This window comes from Nelusetta ayraudi, unplaced genomic scaffold (genome assembly GCF_046127955.1).
Source record: "Nelusetta ayraudi isolate G7.1 ecotype Tasmania unplaced genomic scaffold, CSIRO-AGI_Nayr_v1 ptg000141l, whole genome shotgun sequence".
Lineage (NCBI taxonomy): Eukaryota > Metazoa > Chordata > Actinopteri > Tetraodontiformes > Monacanthidae > Nelusetta > Nelusetta ayraudi.
The window spans coordinates 256,486-274,547 of NW_027466191.1; the positions used below are offsets into that span (position 1 = coordinate 256,486).

The 18,062-nt window shown below is 53.5% G+C and overlaps 1 protein-coding gene across 1 annotated transcript; it reads right to left on the minus strand.

The window, feature by feature from the left end:
- Nucleotides 1–8,099: 8,099 nt before the first annotated feature.
- Nucleotides 8,100–16,787, minus strand: LOC142879691 (serine/threonine-protein kinase H1-like). Its single transcript, XM_076013092.1, has 3 exons — nt 16,431–16,787; nt 14,901–15,591; nt 8,100–9,425 (listed from the first exon to the last, which is right to left on the minus strand). The coding sequence occupies exons 1-3, from the start codon at nt 16,697–16,699 to the stop codon at nt 9,024–9,026; spliced, it is 1,362 nt and encodes a 453-aa protein (XP_075869207.1). The 5' UTR covers nt 16,700–16,787; the 3' UTR covers nt 8,100–9,023.
- Nucleotides 16,788–18,062: the final 1,275 nt, after the last annotated feature.

Sequence of the window (18,062 nt, forward strand, 5' to 3'; positions counted from 1 at the left end):
GTGGCTTGCTGTCACCGCGCCTCAAACTTCCAGTTGTCATGACAGCGGAGCGATGCCCCCCCCCCCCAAACGCCCTGCACAGCCCCGCCTTGACAAATCACACAGCCGTTCTGCATTATTATTTTTAGAAAATCAATTATAGTGTTGCGCTATTACTGATATATTGTGAGCGCTCAGACGGGATTTGCAGGATGCTTGAGACCACGAGCAGACGGTTAGGAGCAGCGCCAGAGTGAACACACACATATTGTTCTGTGTCCTCCGGGCCTGTTGTACCAGCATGTTCCAGTGTTCTCTGTCAAACTGTCCCTGCAGAGGTGTTTGTCAGGGCAGGACCCGACTGTTCCAGCGTCTCCAGCAGCAGCAGCAGCAGCAGCAGCAGCATATAATATAGACACTATTTGTTTTGCTTTGTTCCAAATCTCAGTCGTTGTGTCCCTCTGGAAATCAGGACTTTGTGATGTCACATAGGGCACTGACAAAGCACTGGGTTTGGCAGCAAATTGTAATCAGAGGGGTTTTTGTTGGCTAGCCTCACTAACTTCCCGGATGGAAAAAAGGAAAATGTATAAATGTATTTCAAATGTATTGTATCCAATGTAGAGGAGGATTGGATGAATGGATGGATGGATGGATGGATGGGTGGGTGGATGGATGGATGGATGGATGGGTGGACGGATGGGTGGATGGATGGATGGATGGATGGATGGATGGGTGGATGGATGGGTGGATGGATGGATGGATGGATGGATGGATGGGTGGGTGGATGGATGGATGGGTGGATGGATGGATAGATGGATGGATGGTTGGATGGATGGATGGAATAATGGATGGGTGGATGGATGGGTGGATGGATGGATGGATGGGTGGATGGATGGATGGATGGGTGGATGGATGGGTGGATGGGTGGATGGATGGGTGGATGAACGGATGGGTGGATGGATGGGTGGATGAACGGATGGCTGGATGGATGGGTGGATGGATGGGTGGATGGATGGGTGGATGGGTGGATGGATGGGTGGATGAACGGATGGGTGGATGGATGGGTGGATGAACGGATGGCTGGATGGATGGATGGATGGATGGGTGGATGGATGGATGGATGGATGGATGGGTTGATGGATGGATGGGTGGATGGATGGATGGATGGATGGATGGATGAACGGATGGATGGATGGATGGATGGATGGATGGATGGATGGATGGGTGGATGGATGGATGAACGGATGGATGGGTGGATGGATGGATGAACGGATGGGTGGATGGATGGGTGGATGAACGGATGGCTGGATGGATGGATGGATGGGTGGAGCCTTGCCGAGCAGCAGAGCTTTCCTTCTTCCTTCTCGCCATCTCTGCTGCGTGTGAACTTGCACCTCCCAGTCAGGAGCTGCAAAGGCCGACCAGTCGAACCAATCACAGCCTGAAGTTGAGCTCGGTGGAGAAGTCGCTCGCCATCCAGCCACTTCACCCTACCTACGTCTGCCAAACTGCAGAGTGCCGTTGCCATGGTTACGTGGAGGGCCGAGTTTCGACCACATCCTTTTGACACAAGTGCCTGCATAGCGGCTCAGCGGGACCCCGGCCACTCCGCTCGCAGCCTCGGCACTTAATAATAATAGTGTGGTGGTCTTGGCGGCAGCGGGGACGGGCGGCGGCTTGTCGGCGCTCCATCACAATGCCGCCCCTAATGAAGCAATCATCATGAGCACTACCTTCAGTGGCTGCGTGCTAACGGCAACACTTACAGAAGGTACCACACACAGAGTCAGCTTAATGCCAAGCTGCGCCCCCCCGCCCCCCCACTCCTCCTCCCAGCGATGCTTAGCACTTCCTGCTGAACCCTGCTGCGCCTCGCCTCACCTCCCTTACAGCGTGAAATATAGGAGATGTGATAGCCCGGCGGCGGCGGCGGCGTGTTGTTCGCTACAAGCTCAGAGGTCAGTGCCTGCGGTCAATAGAGCAGTTAACCCCTTAAAGATGAGGAGGTGTCAGCAGGCTGCGCACGCCGAGCTAACGACCTCTGTGGGAAGGGATTTCTTTCTTCCGGCCCACTTCCACCGCAGGCCTCCTGTGCACGGTGCAGTGGGAGGGACCGGGAGGCGGTGGTTTTTCGCAGGGAGAGAACCCTCGACAGGCCCTGCAGCGAAGCCGCTGTGATGAACGGATGAATGAAGACACACTTATTGGCAGCGCCTCGGCTGATTTATACAACACCCTTTTTTCCCCTGCCCTCCTTCCACCCTGCAGCAGTTAAGGTAGCGGAGACAAATTGATTTTTGCGCTCGAGTGTTTGCACCGGCTGCAAATCAACCAGTCTGGATGTGACGGCATGCAGACGCGGTGCCCTGCCAACGCCAACAGATAATGAATGCACCGGTGTACTTTAGAAGTGATGAGTTGGAAGTGATCTGATAGCGTGGAACAAATGCTACGTTTCTTGTTAACAAGGAGGCATTATCAACTTGATTGAAAGGGAACCAAAAACAGTGCACTGATAGCAGGGCACAACCTGGCTGGGGTTGTGGTTACGGACACAAGTGTGCAGTGCAATGATGTAAGAACCACAAAGACCCTTGCAGAATATGAAGTGTTTACTATCACTGATTGTTTGCCACTGAACTGCTGTGAGGAATTAGGATGGAAGAGTCGTTTCTTTTGCAGTTCTGTGCACAAGTAAAGTTTAGTCGTCCTCTCTCTGCGACGCCGAGGGCCGCGAACCACTGGAGGACCGTCAGGGGAAAACAGGGCCGCACTCAAAATGCAGCGCATGACACCAGATGAGGATATATAAGCGTAATCAGCGCGGAAGCCGGCTCTCCGTCTTCGCTCCCATTTAACGAGTCATTCCATCACTCATTTTATCGACGCTGCCGGATCGCTGTCTGGCTCCCCATTTCCTCCAAATAGATAAATAAGTACTTTTCCAGACGGCGAAAACACACCTGCATCCAGGGCATCGCCTTGGCAGCCGCCGGCGGTTTACCCCGGCCGGATTAGATGAATGCCTCCGCTCCTCCTGTCAAGTGCCTGTAACGCAATGAGGTCACATTCATTCCCATAAAGCATGATGGAAGCACTATATGGATGTTTATCACCGGGACAAAGACGGAAAACCAGCCATCACGGAACAAATCGCCCGCACGGTGGGGATCGAAGCGGCCGCCTGCGACTGCAGCTCAGTGGGATTGAGAGATGAAAGCGTGGGATTAGTCCGCAGACACCGCGGCTGCCTGCCACTAGGGTGCGCCAGTCAGCGTCGTCTTTAACCAGGGAAGAGAAGGAGGCACGGCTGTTTGCTCTGACCTTTAAGTCTCTGCCTTTGACTGCCGTCTCCCTCGGCCTGGGCCTCCACCTCGCCACCTGGTGGGAGTCAGCGTGGCTGCAGTACCTCCGGCCCCCCACAGGAGCCCGACAAACCGCATAGGAACACGCATCTTGACTTTTCCCCCCACTTCATTCAACAGGGAAACTCATATTGGCAGACAAAGGGGAAGACAAAGTGCACCAGCCAACAGCAAACAAAGCCGCTGTTTCTCTCTCAGGTCTTTGTGAAGCGCTGCACAAAACATGTTTTCCGCCTGCTCCAGTAACTAATGATCACAAGTTAGCACTCGCAGAACAAAGGGAGTCTCAGTTGCAATCCAAACAGTGTGTATTACAATGTGAAGAAGGAACAGTGGGAAAAAAAGGGCTTTAAAACAATCAAGTGCCAGACCAGAGACGCTGAGCTAAAATAAAGCAAAGAGGAGCCGTTTCTGGAAGGTGCCAAACAAATTGACAGCCCGGCGGAGGAGACGCAGATCTGCTCCTCCAACAGAGGAACATCTGACAGGCAATGAAATGCTAATTGGCAGCAAATAGAGCTGCGTGACTAACGTAGGCATCTCCGACAGGCGTCTGAGAAAGAATTACCTCTCTACCTTTGTGCGGGATAGAAACGCTTTGAGGATCTCTGAGCTCGTCTGCACCAGCCAAGGAATTCCATTTAGGAATCGCTTCTTTTCTTCCTATTTTGAAATTGCAAGGAGTCGAAAACACGGCTGCCGCAGTGTCCAAAAGAAAAGTGAGCTCGCGACCAAGAAGGAAAGAAAAAAAAGAAAGAAGAAGAAGAAGAAGAAGGAGAAGCCCGTCTGAGCTATTGTCTGCAGTCTTTCCACTTCCTCCACAGGACGCCCACCAAAACAACAATCGCTATATTGCAGGCCTGCTCCCCTGCCGGCTCTCCTTACATTACCCTGACGGCTGCAGACTGCCTCAGCGCCCCCAGGTGCCCAGAAATAAATATCATATAAAGAGCTCGGGCCGGGCAGCCCGGGCCTCAAAATGTTGCGGCTTTGTGGAAGAGACGAGCAGGGGAGCGAGTCTCCAGCACCACGGCCAGCGGCGGCTCCACCCACTTCCCTGTCTCATCCCGCTGCCTCGCCGCCGCTCCAACAAATGGAGGGGAAGTAAGTGGTAGCGTAAAGTTTGGAGAATTGATTCTGTGACTGAAGGGTGGAAAATGAATAACTAATGCCCTCCGCCCAGAAAAAAAAGAGAGAAAGTGGCCAGTTGTCCTTGAGCTCAGCAGTTAATTGGCCGTCGCTCCAGTGGTGCTGCTCGGCGGCCGGCAGCCAGATTATGATCGCACCGGGCAGCTCCCAGGTGGCGTGAGAGCGTGAATGTGACACAAGGGTAAAACTGTAAAGAAAAAAAAAAAAAAGGGTCTTTAAATTTATAAAAAGAAAAAAAGGTGGGTGGGGGGGAGGAGAGACGCAATGTTTGATTAGACTTTAGTGGAAAAGAGAGAAAATCTGAAGACGCGCTGTGGCAATGGAAGCACGAGGTCAGGTGACAACTCTGTTTTCAGCTGCTAAAAAAAGAAATCCACGCATGACTAAATGCCAACAAGATGTCTGGCCGCGTCTGTTGGAGGTCATCATCATCATCATCATCATCATCATCATCATGAAGATTTGGTGTGCGATGACTGGAAGATGGAGCGAGTGCTCAGGTTCTCCTGCTGGAAGGGATTCATGTGGTTTTCCCCCAGTGGCTCCTCCCCCCTCCAGTGGTGTGGGCGGTGGGAAGCGGTGAGAAACATTTTCACCTCGTCAAAAACAACACGTTCGGTTGCGTGTCTTCTCACATCCGGCTTTGTGCTTTGTTGAGATTTCACTTTGGGGAGCCGAGGAAATCTCATCTCTCGTTCCTTCAGCAGAAAACTGAAAGAAATGAAATGCAACATAAGCAACAGGTGTTTTACACATATACACACACACACACACACATATATGTATATACATATATTTTTTATGTATATATATACATAAAAAAATATATGTATATACATATATTTTTTTATGTATATATATACATATATATATATATGTATATATATATATGTGTATATGAAACTGTTAGTTGTTAGTGCCCAATATTTTGTGTTGGCAGTTTCCTAGCAACGCCCGCTGCACAGCCTTGCGTCTCCTGCGCTCGACTTTTCACATCTCAAAAAAATATAAAACTCGGCTACTGTGATCTGATTCCCGCCGCCGCGTTCGCAGTCAGAGGGCCGAGCAGCCGCACGGAGACTCACGTCCTCGACCTCGCGGCGCTGCAGGCAACGGCTGAACGTCCCTGCGGTGTTGATAATTTATCCCTGGGTGCGGCGAGAGAGGCCCCAGGGTCTCACCACAGCGGCTCCTCAACTTTGTCGCTGATGTTGTTTTTTTTGCAAAAGCAACTCTTTGTGCTCGTGGAAGCCACGTCTGCAAACCTCTGCTTGCTCCTGATGGCGGCCCAGCAGGGAGGGGGGCCGAGCGGAAGCTCACCGCTGGCAGCGTGATAGAAACACAACAGTGGCCGACGCATTCTGCAAACGGCTGCTTCTGTTGTTTGCTGTGCGGTGGTTGCTCGCATTTGATAAAGTGTAGGAGACAGATGAGCAGAACAAAGCCTCCTCACGACTCCAACAGTACTCGCAAAAGGACTGGAAACAACAAAGAAGGGGAAGTCGGGCTCAGTTTGTAGGACAAGATGAGGAAATGATGACGCCAACTGCTGACTTTTCTCAGCTTCTTTTGGGAGGGATTTTTACAACCGAACGATGAGGAGCGTCTGCTCGCCAGTTCAACCGGGCCAGCTGCGGCGTCGGTACCGAGCAGACAGGCGTGGCGCCGCTATCGATCCGCTCCTCAAAGCGCCATTGCAAACGCATTCTTTATGACTAATAATTTGAATCCAATCTGTTCCGGCTGAGAGGCCTCACTGATGCGACGAGGCGGTCCGTCTGCTCTGCCCAACGTAGGCGCCGTTTGGAAAAAGACAAACAAACAAGGACAAGCACCACCACCACCACCACCACCACCACCACCCGGGGCCGCTTTGCCTGCAGGAGATGAGTGGTGCAAATTCTAAGTGGCGAACCAGCGCCAGGATCCAGGCTACCATCTAAATGAGAATTTCTGAGTAGGAAGAGTAATGAGACGCTTTACCTTTATTGCATCCTCAATGAGAAAAGTATTGACCCACCTTGCGCTCCTGCGGCGCAATAACAGGACGGCAGCGAGCAGCGGGCTCGTCAGGGAGCTGGGGGGGACGGGAGGGGAGGGGCTGAACGGAAAGCAATTTACGGGTTCAAAATTAGGACCACTCTTTTGCTCTCAAATCATTCAGAGTGGAGCGGCAGCAGCAACTGGTGTTTAAGGAAAATCATTTCTACAGCGAGCGGCGCACAAAACGGGAGCTCCATTTGATGGAGCGGGAGTTTGGTTCCTACAGAAAAGACAGAGGAGAAAAGAACCAAAGCGATACCTCAAATAATCCAGCGGTGCCAAGAAACACACGCGTGTCCTCTCGAGGGTGGGGGAGCAGACGGCTCCTCCGCACATCCTGCCGTGTAGTCAACCGCCGCTTCGCTCTCTGTTATCCTTCTGCTCCTGCAAGCGGCCACAAGTGGATCTGCCGGCTTATGTTTCAGGGTGCTGAGCAGCAAATGATCTCTTCAAGTAAGGCCAAAGATAAAGAGACTAAGGCCCCTGGATTTCTGCAGAGGAAGCACCGGGAACAGACACTTTGCTGCCGTGCAAACAGCAGCGGGGGCCGCAGAGCAAACAGCATCACGTCACCAGTTTGCTTTTCCGGGCGTGAGACCGCCGCCCGAGCGAGCAGGCAAAAGTTTAAGATGAAACTGTGGCAGCGCAGCCGGACGAGGCGGCCGTCACTTCGCCGTTCCAATTTGGGAGATAATGGCGCTGCAAATGAAATTGCAGGAAGGAGCAAGAAAAAAAAAAAAAAAAAGCTCCACTCTCCATTATTGCTCGAATTGTCTTTGGATTAATTCAATTCAAATTTTCTTTTTATCAGGCTGTGAGTCTGTGGGTTTTGGAAATATAAATGCATGAGGTGTCAGACATCATTTGATATCAGCTGATGTGAAGCTGAGTGCGCAGAGCTGTGCCAGCCGGCCGGCCGGCCTGCGACGGCTGCGAAGAGGAGCGTGCGTGGTCCCCCCCCCCTCCTCCTCCAGGGTCCATTAACACCCCGCTGACGTCCCGCTAGCGTGGCTCCTGAAATAACCGTCACCGTGCTGGTGGGCCGGCCGGGCCGCCCAGCGGGACGCGGTTGGCAGGTCAGTGGCTGCAGGCGGCCGCTGGGACTCCTTAAAAACTCTCAGCGTTCCTCTCCTGCAGAAATTATTCACAAGCTTCCTCCAAATGACAACCACGTGGCGGGGGAAAAAAAATAAAATAAAAAAAAGGGGATTTCAACTGGAGTTTAAAGTGCACCTGCAGGTTTGCTCAACTCTCTTGCTCAAGCACAAACTCTGGGATTTTTCTTATTATAAATTTTGCAGCCTTGCAGCAAAGGCAAACAAGTTCAGCTGGAGTGAAAAAAAATGTGGTTGACCCAAGACAGTTGACTCCAGCCTCCGGAGGGATAAAAAGCCTTGAGCCGGATGAAGCTTTGGTTAAAATGTGCTCTCGCTGCCAGACTTGGAAACACTTTGCACAGTGCAGGAAACCCAGGTGCAGTTTGAGGGCCAATAAAAAAAAAAGACGTGCAACCGCAGTTATTCAGAGAATATTGTTTTATTTATGCTCGCAAATAAGTGAAGTTAAACATTTGATTTATTTTCATCTTTATGTAAAAAAAAGCATATTTCCCAGTGCTTCCTGTACTCTCATTGTCAGCTTCTCTGATGCGTTGTGGTGCATCTCTGCAGGTAGACAGAAATCACGGGCACAGGCTAACACTCTGCATTCATAAGCAAAGACATTAATCCTGAATGATTAAAGCGCATAAAAGGGACAGAAGTTACTATAGAGAGCACATAAACTTGGCTGAACTTCATCGGCAATTATATTCTGCAATTTAATGCACTTTCAGAACTTTCCTCCCTCCCCGTGCTTACTCATATTACCATTTTCATTTAAAACTTCTCCCCGAATAAAAGGCTACGTTTGAAAATGGGTCTTGTTTACAGCGGAGTTTAATCTTTTGGTGGGGAGGGGGGGGGGGAGTAGTCGAGGGCTCTTAAAACCCAAAGCTTCCATTTAATGCAATAGAGGCCTGTCACTAAATATGCGAATTGTGCTTTCAGCGCTCGCTCCGGACGTAGGAGGAATGACAAAAGACTGCAGAGTATTTGCTCATTTCCGCCTCAGACTGGTGAAAAATGTAAATGCTGCGCTGTCTGGGGTCCTGACGCATCACATTTTGAAACAGGCGGCCTCCTCGCGCACTGGGAGGGGGCTCTTTTTTCGCAGACAAGCAATTATGTGATGTGCGCTGAAGCCGCGTGGTCGACCCACCCACCTCAAAGAGTTATCTCGCTGTCAGAAGAGCCAGAGCCAATCGCAGGAGGCGGCCGGAGGGATCGAACTTTGGCTGATGGTGACTGAGCACAGAGGCACAGCAGCAGCCTCACTCGCTCACTCACTCACTGACTCACTGACTTGTGAGGCACTGCAGCACAGACTGAGGCATGAAGGCAGCTGCTCCTGCTCCCTCATTAGCCTTCCCATGAATCTTTGGCTTCATTTAGATTGCGATGAGGCTCCCGACGGCCCTTGGCGAGCAGTTGCACTGCCCTCTGAGGCCGGCTCAGCCCAGATGCTCTGCCTCGCTGCCGCTGCTGCTTTGGGTTTTCTCTCCAGTGGCGAGTGCAGCCTCCCACCGCCACGGTCGCCGGCCTCTCCGGCCTCTCCGGCCTCTCCGGCGCTGGTGGCTCTGCTGGGGCAGCGGGAGGAGCTGCGAGACGCCCGCAACTTCAGGTTCTGGGAGATGGATCGATGCAGGTTCCTGGTGGAGGAACCGGCCGCCAGGGTGAGCACCCAGGGGTGACGGATGGCCTGCTGGGCCGTCAGGCGGGCAGCCGGGTCTGTCTGCAGCAGGCGCTGGATGAAGTCCTTGGCCTGGTTGGACACGGAGGGCCACGGCTGCAGGCGGGGAGCAGGAGAAGCAGGAGATGAGAGGCTATTCCAGCGGCGGGCGCTTCACACACAACCAGCCGTTAACCGCGATGAAGAGTCAAAGGAGGTGTACACAGGAGAAGGCATGATTTCTTTCTAATAAATAGTGAAAAAAAAAAAAGAAAACGAGAAAAGAAAACAGAAGTGGAGTCTTTGTTCTGTTCTGGGATGACGAGCACAGAAAGTAATCTCAAAGCAAAGCCAAATGTCACTCGGCAAACAGCATTAGCCGTCCTGGGTGAAAGGATGTGACGGCTGTGAGGTAGAGGAGCGGCAGCATGCGTGTGGGACTGGAGTGCACGCTCGTTCCCCTCTTGCATTAACCTCGCAGTAACAGGCCAGAGCAGATGAGGCTCGTCGGGATCTTCTGCTCTGTAATTCAAGCGGCGGCGGCGGCGGCCTGCGCTAATGTTAGAGAGCGCTTTGAAATGTGGTGGGGAAGGCACCGCCATCGTGATTGCAACTCACCGCCAGACACAAGTTATTCACGTCCACTCCACTCATTGTGGCGGTTGTCCATGACCTTCGCTCTCCTGGTCTCAGCATTAAAGACAGCGATGGATTTGACTGATGGAGTGGGGGAGGTGGGGGGGACGAGGGGGGGGGGTGGAGGAAGGGGAAGGGGGGCTGGTGAAGAGCCGACACACACCCCTCCCTCGGCCCTCCCCTCCCCCCTGACATGACTTCTTCATTGGATGGCTGTCAGGTATTGGCATGCCCACACATGCGCACACGCACACACACACACACACACACACACACACACACACACACACACACACGGCAGTCCTGTCCCTCTGTAACAGGCGAAGCTATTTCCACAATCAGCCAGCAATTAGCCCCGATCCTCTCTAGCGTGACTGGCGGAGGAGGACGGGAGTTAAACACAGCCGCCGCCGCTGCTGCCGCTGCCGCCGCCGCTGCTGCTGCTGCCACCACCGCTGCTGCCGCTGCACAGTCCTCGCAGTCTCTGCCTCAACCTGGCAGCGGCTAAATCTCCCTCTTTAGGGAGGTCTCGCCCTCCATTTTAATCCTGAAATGCATTTCTCCCCCCCACACCAACCACCGTGTCTCTCGCCGAGTAATGACAATTAATCAAGCGTGAAATTGACAATTGCAAAGACTGTTTGCCGGTGAGAGGAATTCAGAGATCAGGGACGGGCTCATTCACACGGAGCACTGACTGGAGACAGAGAGAGAGAGAGAGAGAGAGAGAGAGAGAGAGGGAGAGAGAGGAAACACATCTTCTAGGTCCAACTTTCCTCTCTTTGTGTTGTGGTTCCTCTCCGGGAGAGCAGGCAGTGTCACTGGGCAGGAAGGAGGCAGGGAGCGGCGGCTTGAATGACAATCCTGCCTTGACTCAATCCCCATTAACGTGGCCTGGGAATGTGTACATTTAACGGCAGCCTGCGCAACACTGCCTCCTGCACTTGATCCAGGAGGGACTTTTTTTTGCACTCTGACCAACAAGAAGCGCAAAAGAAAATGATGCGGCGAAAAAAAATAAATAAAAAAAGGAAAAAGGAAGAGGAAGAAGACGAAGAAAAAGGAGAGGAGGAGAAAGAGGAGGAGGAGGAGGAGGAGGAGGAAGACATCGCTGAAGAGGCAGCAAAGGTTTGCCTCTCCTCCGCTATCATGGAGCTGCACCTGAAGAGGAAGTGACACGTTGTTTTCCTGGAACGGAGCCACCGGCAGGACGTTTATCTGCCCCCCCCCCCCTTATTTCCTACATTTTTCACGTCAAAATACACAAAGGCGTTATTGGGTTTGGTGGTGGAGGTGAGAGCCGCCGTGATACATCACTGTGTTGAGAGGTGAGCTAGCCGAGGGGGGAAGGGGGTGGCGGCCAGATACGGCGCTAGCGGTGCAAAGACTTCCCGAGACCTTGTCGTCGCGTTGGAGCCGGAATGACGACTGCGTCTCTGCGACGTCTCCGCCTGACTGAGCCATGGTTAGCAGCACGTGGAGGAAGTGCCGCCGCCAGGAGGGATTACACTGTGTGATCAGCAGCAGAACGCACTGTTTGGGGGAGTGAAGCAAGGCTCAGCGTCTCGGATCGGACGCCTGATCACCTCCTCGCAAACCCTGGACTGAAATCTACTGCATCAGCAGCAGCCTGGTCGGCTGGGGTGCAACCCCCCCCCCCCCTCATGGATGTGCAGACAGAAGGAAGGGCTACTGTTTGCGGACTACTGCTGCTGCTGCCCACCAGGGGGCAGAGTGGGCTCACCGTTCCCAGAGCAGCAGATGTTTGGGCCAGGTCGGGGAGGAAGTCTGCTCTGGGCGATACGGTACCGGGCTCACTGGGCTCACTGGGCTCACCACCACTGAGGGGATTTGTGCTTTACATACAGGGGGGTGGGGGGTGCCAGGACACTGGCAGGCAGGCAGGCAGGCAGGCAGGCAGGCGGGCACGCACGCACACACACACACACACACACACACAGCCGGCAGGGGAGAAATCCACTTACACACACAGGAGATGTCCTGATTGGGTGACTCCGCCCTACATGTGTTGAGCACAGCTAGTGTGATAAGGTACGAGGACGCTCGGCATCTCCGGGCTACAGTCCCCCCCCCCCCCCCCCCCGCCTCCACCCCCTCCCTCTCCAACCCCCCCAAACCATCAACCGACTCTGCTTCCAATTCCTCGCCCTGCTGTTGTTGACTAAACACAGCAACGTGTGTCTGCAGCGCTGGGCCTGCGGCCACAGGCTATGGCGCCTGTGTGTGCGTGTGTGTGTGTGTGTGTGTGTGTGTGTGTGTGTGTGTGTGTGTGTGAGGCAGAGGCTGAAGGAGCTGGGCAGTGGAGAGGTGCCGCAGGTCGTTTGCATTTCTTACAGCGAGTCTCACACCTCATTTCTAACAGCACCAACACCCAGACCACACACACCTTCACACACACCTACCCCCCGCCCCCCTCCCCACACACACACACACACACACACACACACACACACACACACACACACACACGTTTCTGCTTGGGTAAACAGAACTTGGCTAATTGCAGCCCCAGTGAATTTATTTGCATACAGAGGAAGTAAATTGAGTCCATCTGGAGGGAAAAAAATCAACGTATTCCAAAAGTTTCTCTCTTGATCACTTAATTCCAACAATATCTAATTGTCAGTGGTGATGGTGAGCTGACTGGACTCTGCTGGATCTCCACTCAGCCGGTATTCAACCCTCCTCCTCTCCAGACCTACAATCTTGTTTCAGCGCGCACATTTTCCCCACCACCCTGATCCCGTAAAATAAATAAATAAGCAAAATGAAATTGGACGGCCGGCAAATATAAAAAGCGAGGGATTGCGTTTCTCAAAGTGTTTCGATTCAGCCGTTCAGCCTTGAGTGTTTGAGTGAAGTCGGGCCATTCTGCAGGGACGTTGTGCACTTCAGCTCGGGCCAGCAGCAGGTTTACAGCCTCGTGTGAGAAATCTGCCGCTGCTTCTCATCCACGTTTGCATTTGATGTGCAACTTAAACAACTCCTTCCTCCCCTCTTTACTCAAATCCTTTTGTTCTCGTGATGCATTCTGAGCTGTAGCAGCTGCAGCACAGCCAGGCGCTCTGAACAGGTGCCCGTGTCAGTAGTGTGCGAGGCGGGTGTCTAATTTCAAATGAAACTCTTCAAGTCAAGCTCAACGCTTGGAGGGACGCTTGGACTCGGCCTGCTTAAACTCCCCTCAACCCCCCGCAGAGAAGCGCACTTCTGCACCACGTGAAGAACACTTGTGACAGCAGACGATGGTCGTCTGTGGACACTTGGCCGCTGCCATCGTCATTATCACCCTTTGTGTGTGTGTGTGTGTGTGTGTGTGTGGTCGCTTTGTCAGTCGATCACGTCGAGAGGGATATTTGTGGCGTGGCAGTAAGAGTAAGTATCTTGTCAAGATTTAAAGGAACTCAGTGGGTGATTGATGGCCGATCCACGGAGTCCTCGGCTGCCACTCAGCCATGCATGATGTCTCCATTCTGTCCCGACGCCAGCTCACAGATTGACGTCTTCAATGTGGCGGCGATGCTGCTGCAAAATGCGCCTCTTGGATCTTTTTTTTTTTTTTTCTTCCCTCCTCCTTATTCCATTTTCTTCTTCCCCTGCATCGCCGTGGCCTACATATGAGCCGTGTCCAAAGCCGCCGTGAAGAAAAAGTGAAATAAGCTCTTGCATAAACTCTGGAAGGATTGCGGTGCTATTGTGCGCTCGCTGGTCAGCGCTGCGGTAAACACAGGGATAATAGTGCAGGGGCCCTGTGTAAAGGGAGCTTCTCTTTATGCGTACGGGTTGAAGAAGTGTCAGGCTGCATCTCGCAAAAAACGGAGAACGGGGCTGGGCTCAAAGCCCGGCGAATAATCCAGCCTTGGGTGTAATCAGCGTGAAAAGAACAAGCCCGAACTCCACCAGCGAGCTCGACGGAGCGGCCGCCGTTAAAAATACCCACTTAGGTTGCATGACGGCCTGAGACGAGGCTCTCGCTGCCTGCCCCACGGCCGCAGGAAGGGCCGCTAGACTTCCACCGCAACGTTTGTGCTGCCATGCACGTGTGCTATTGGACTGACAGGCGGGGGGGGGGGTCACCTTGGCATGCAGGGTCGCTGAAAACCCACTTTGCACCAGGTTGGTGGGGGAAGAAAGAGAGAGAGAGAGAGACGGAGCGCTGCAGCCACTTTTGCTTGGATGGAGGCCTGAATGGCTCCTTTGAGAGGCGGTGAGGAAAGAACGCACGCCATATGTGGAGGTATGCGCTGCCGCACAAAAGGACGCTCACGTCGTATGGCACGGCGCGGCAGATTGCACCCGCCGTTGGTAGAAGTATGGGAAATGAAATGAAATGTAAACAGCAGATGGCAGCTTTTTTTTTTTTTTTTTTCTTTTTCGAATCGGGTTTTCTTTTTCAGAGCCAGTGGAGCAGAAAGAGTCTTACTCATTGGCTGAAGGCTCGTCCGCCCACGCAATAACAAGCCGACAAGACCTACTTTTAGCGTTTCCTAGCGGAAGCTGCTGCCCACTGAAATTGTGTCTCAGCAGAGGGAGTGGGGTGTGTGTGTGGGGGGTGGGGGGTGGGAAGACATGCAGTTTGACTGCAAGACTGTCACAACACTGTCAACACAGTGCAGGCAGATGCGGAGGTCGACTCTCGTGTGGGGAGCAGTGACGTGACGACTCGCTCCTTCATCATCATTCATCAGTTTCAGGCTCAAGAGAAAGCAAATCATCATCTACATAGAAAGACATGCAATGCTGGGGTTGATGATGGAGTCCCGGAGGAGAGTTTCTTTGGTTCAGACTCAGTTCAGATGTTTCTATTCAGCTCAGTGACTCACCTATTGGAGCTATTGAAGTTCCTGACAGTTGGATCACTGGGTGCCAAGCTGTTCATAGAATTCTTGGCTGCTTCTAGGTTATTATAAAAAAAACTAGAAAAATCCAGTCACTTACACTGCAGTGGAAGCTGAAGCGGCCGATGACGATGGCCCGGTACAGCCTGGTCCTGCTCTCGTCCTCAAACGGCATGGACCCGCTCAGCAAGACGTAGGAGATCACACCCAGCGCCCACATGTCCACCGCGCAGGAGTAGGGTTGCCGTAGCAACGCCTCGGGGGCCACGTACTCCGGAGTCCCGCAGGTGGTCGTGAGGCACCAAGTCTGGTCCCGGTCCCCGCCGTGACCCGGGCCGCCCAGAGCGGCCAATCCAAAGTCAGTGACCAGCAGCCTGGAGTCGGCGCCGGGGTGGTAGTACAGCAGGTTCTCGGGCTTCAGGTCCCGGTGGGTGACGCCCAGGCCGTGCAGGTACCCCACGGCCGCCAGCACCATCCGCAGGGCCTGGGCCGCGTCCCTCTCGGTGAAGCGCCCCCTGCTGGCCACGCGCTCCAGCAGCTCGCCCCCGGTGGCCAGCTCCAGCACCATGTAGACCCTCCGTGGGAAGTGGAAGACCTCCACCAGCTGGATGATGTTGGGGTGGCTCACCCGCCGCAGCACCGCCAGCTCCGAGGCGGCGCAGGCCTCGCCGCCGCCGCCGCCCGCCGCCACCTCCATCATCTTTATGGCGAAGGGCTGGCGGCTGGCACGGTGCTCGGCGCGCACAACGCGGCTGAAGCTGCCGCGCCCGATCAGCGCCTTGATGTCGTATCTGTCGCGGGCAGAGGAGAAACTGTGACTCATTGCCTCCTAAGTGTCCCCTGATGCACGGCGGCGGCGCTCGGCGGCGCTGATGTATGGCAGGATCTCCCGCCGGCCGTCGCAGGCCCGCATCTGCAGGCAAAGTCGAAGAGGTCGATGGAGGAACCGAGGACCGCTTACGACTCGCGCACTCGTCGTCTCGGAAATCTCCAGGTGTTGGCAGGTGAAGTGAATGGCAATCGTCAACCCGGCGGTGCATTAGCCAGACGTTAAGAGAACGTGGCGGAGGCGGGTTCAGACAGAAGAGGAGGAAGAAGAAGAGGAAAGGCGTGATGGTGCAACACGCAGTTTCAGCCTCTGAGCTTCCAGCAATCACGCATTCAACCCAACGGGAGGTCAACACAATATTGCTTGTTTACCTTTGGATGTTTTAAGATTTGCAGTTTTTTTCGTCCTTCCCATTCGTTGAGTTCAGAGGTGGTTTAAAAAACTGCTGAGTAATGAAGTCAAATTAAAACCGCTTGTTGACGGCCATGTTTTTTACCCCAGCAATGCAGCATCAGGCCTTTTCTAAGAACGCCCTTCATCTTACAGAATACACACATGTCTTTAGCCCTCTGTTTACGGCTGCCTGCTGAAACTCAGCTTCTTTTGCTCTCCTGACTGAAGGCATAGCCCTCAGCAGGGGTTCTGAGGGTTCTGTAAACCAGCTTGGGAGAGTTAGCCGGGCCCTTTGCGATGTCACAAAGTCGACCAGCTTGATCCAACTGTGTGTATTTGTCAGCAGCTTTCTGCACCGTGGCTCAATCAAAAGAACTAAAGAATTTAGTCTGGCGTTGCAGCGTTTACCTGGCCGTCACTCGCGGGTCAAACGTGTCCTTGTACTTGGCAACTCTCTCCTGTCGCCGTCCGTCTCTCGCCTCCTGCGGCTGGACGCCGGAGCCTGGCGGCGGGTGCTTGGCGGCGGCGGAGAACCATTGGCTCCTTTGCTTCGTCTTTGGCCCGTCGTCGTGGCGGTGGTGGTCAGACGACCTGCCGAAGGCCACCAGCGACTGCACCACGCTGACGCAGCCCTTGACCGAGGCGTCCTGCAGGACTTTGCCGTTCCCGCAGCCCATGGTCCGGCTCCAGGCGGCACCGCACTGGTCCCACCTGCGGTTTGCAGCCTGGTGGTTGGAGGGGCGGGGCTAGCCAGTGTGACCAAAGTGGAGCAAACTCCTCCCACATGGCAGGCGAGTGTGAGTTTGACGCCATTGTTTCTCCACTTCCAGGTGGTCTCTCTCTCTCTCTCTCTCGCTCTCTCTCTCTCTCTCTCTCTCTCTCTCTCTCTCTCTCTCTCTCTCTCTCTCTCTCTCTCTCTTTAAAGGCATGTCGGGACAAACGGTCACACTTTGCTGCACTTGCAGCGTTTTAGTTCCGCCACGCATGACAACGCTGTGATATAGATGGTGGCGGTGGCGGTGGGGAGAGGAAGAGGAAGAGGAAGAGCAGACGATGATAATCCCACTTTTCAAGGTGCGTCTTTCTGCCACCTGTTGCTCTCCAGCTCAATGTGCAGCAGAGACAGACAACACAGTGAAGTTTCCCACTAAAATAAGTCATTGCTTCGTAGCAGAACAAAGGCTATTGTCATATTTAATAATGCACTTTCATATGGAATCTGCCTGACAACAGGCTGTAAAAAAAACAAGCAACCAAAGCAAATCAATGGTGGGTGTGCCACAAACACTCTCAGTCAATTCCTGCATCATACGCATCATAGATCAAAGTTCACGAGCCTCCCACTGTGTGCCAAGTCAGGCATGTGCATGTGCAGGTGCAGGTACCCACCCCGCCCCCCCCACCAGCCCACCTGCTGCCCCTTTGACCCGTTGACAACACAACTCGCACCTTGTAGCGTTGAAGCAAACTAACACGTTGTCGTGAGTGCAAAGCAGCGCAGCTTCCTGTGTAATGGACTCATTTCCCTGCAACCCCCACACTCCCCCACCACAACCCCCCCGCACCCTCCACCCTCCACCCGCCTCGCACAATATGTCTCTTTGTGTCATGAGCTGACGCACAACCAGCGCACGGTATTGTCTAGCGCGTTGTCGAGCGCAGCCTTCCTGTCAAGCCTGCGCCGAGCTGCCGCCGCCGGTTTGTTTTTCTTTTTCCCGCCTCTCTCCCGTTTTCAATCTCCGCCATTATGTTCCGCTTCTGTCATCATGTGTCCATAATCTTCTGAGAACAGAGGAAGGCTGAGGAATGGAAAAAAAGTCTCCTGCTTCTCCTCCCCCTCTTCTTCGTGGCTGCCTCTGCTGCGCTCAATTGTTTATAAGAGCTAAAGCTCGTAGAAATTGTGTGTAGGGGGGCAGGGGGGGGGGGGAGGAAAAAAAAACAGGCACGCACATGCATGTATTTTTCACGCCAAACTGCAGGCGAGGGATTAAAAAAGAAAAGAAAGAGGGAAAGAAGAAGCATCATTTTAATATGCGAGCG

Excerpts from the sequence above, each read along its gene's own strand:
- LOC142879691 (XM_076013092.1), bottom strand. The coding sequence starts at position 16,699 with ATGGGCTGCGGGAACGGCAAAGTCCTGCAGGACGCCTCGGTCAAGGGC. Across the intron at positions 15,592-16,430 it reads GACCCGCGAGTGACGGCCAG|ATACGACATCAAGGCGCTGA; the intron begins GTAAACGCTGCA and ends TGCCCGCGACAG. Across the intron at positions 9,426-14,900 it reads GCTTCAGCTTCCACTGCAGT|CCGTGGCCCTCCGTGTCCAA; the intron begins GTAAGTGACTGG and ends CCCCGCCTGCAG.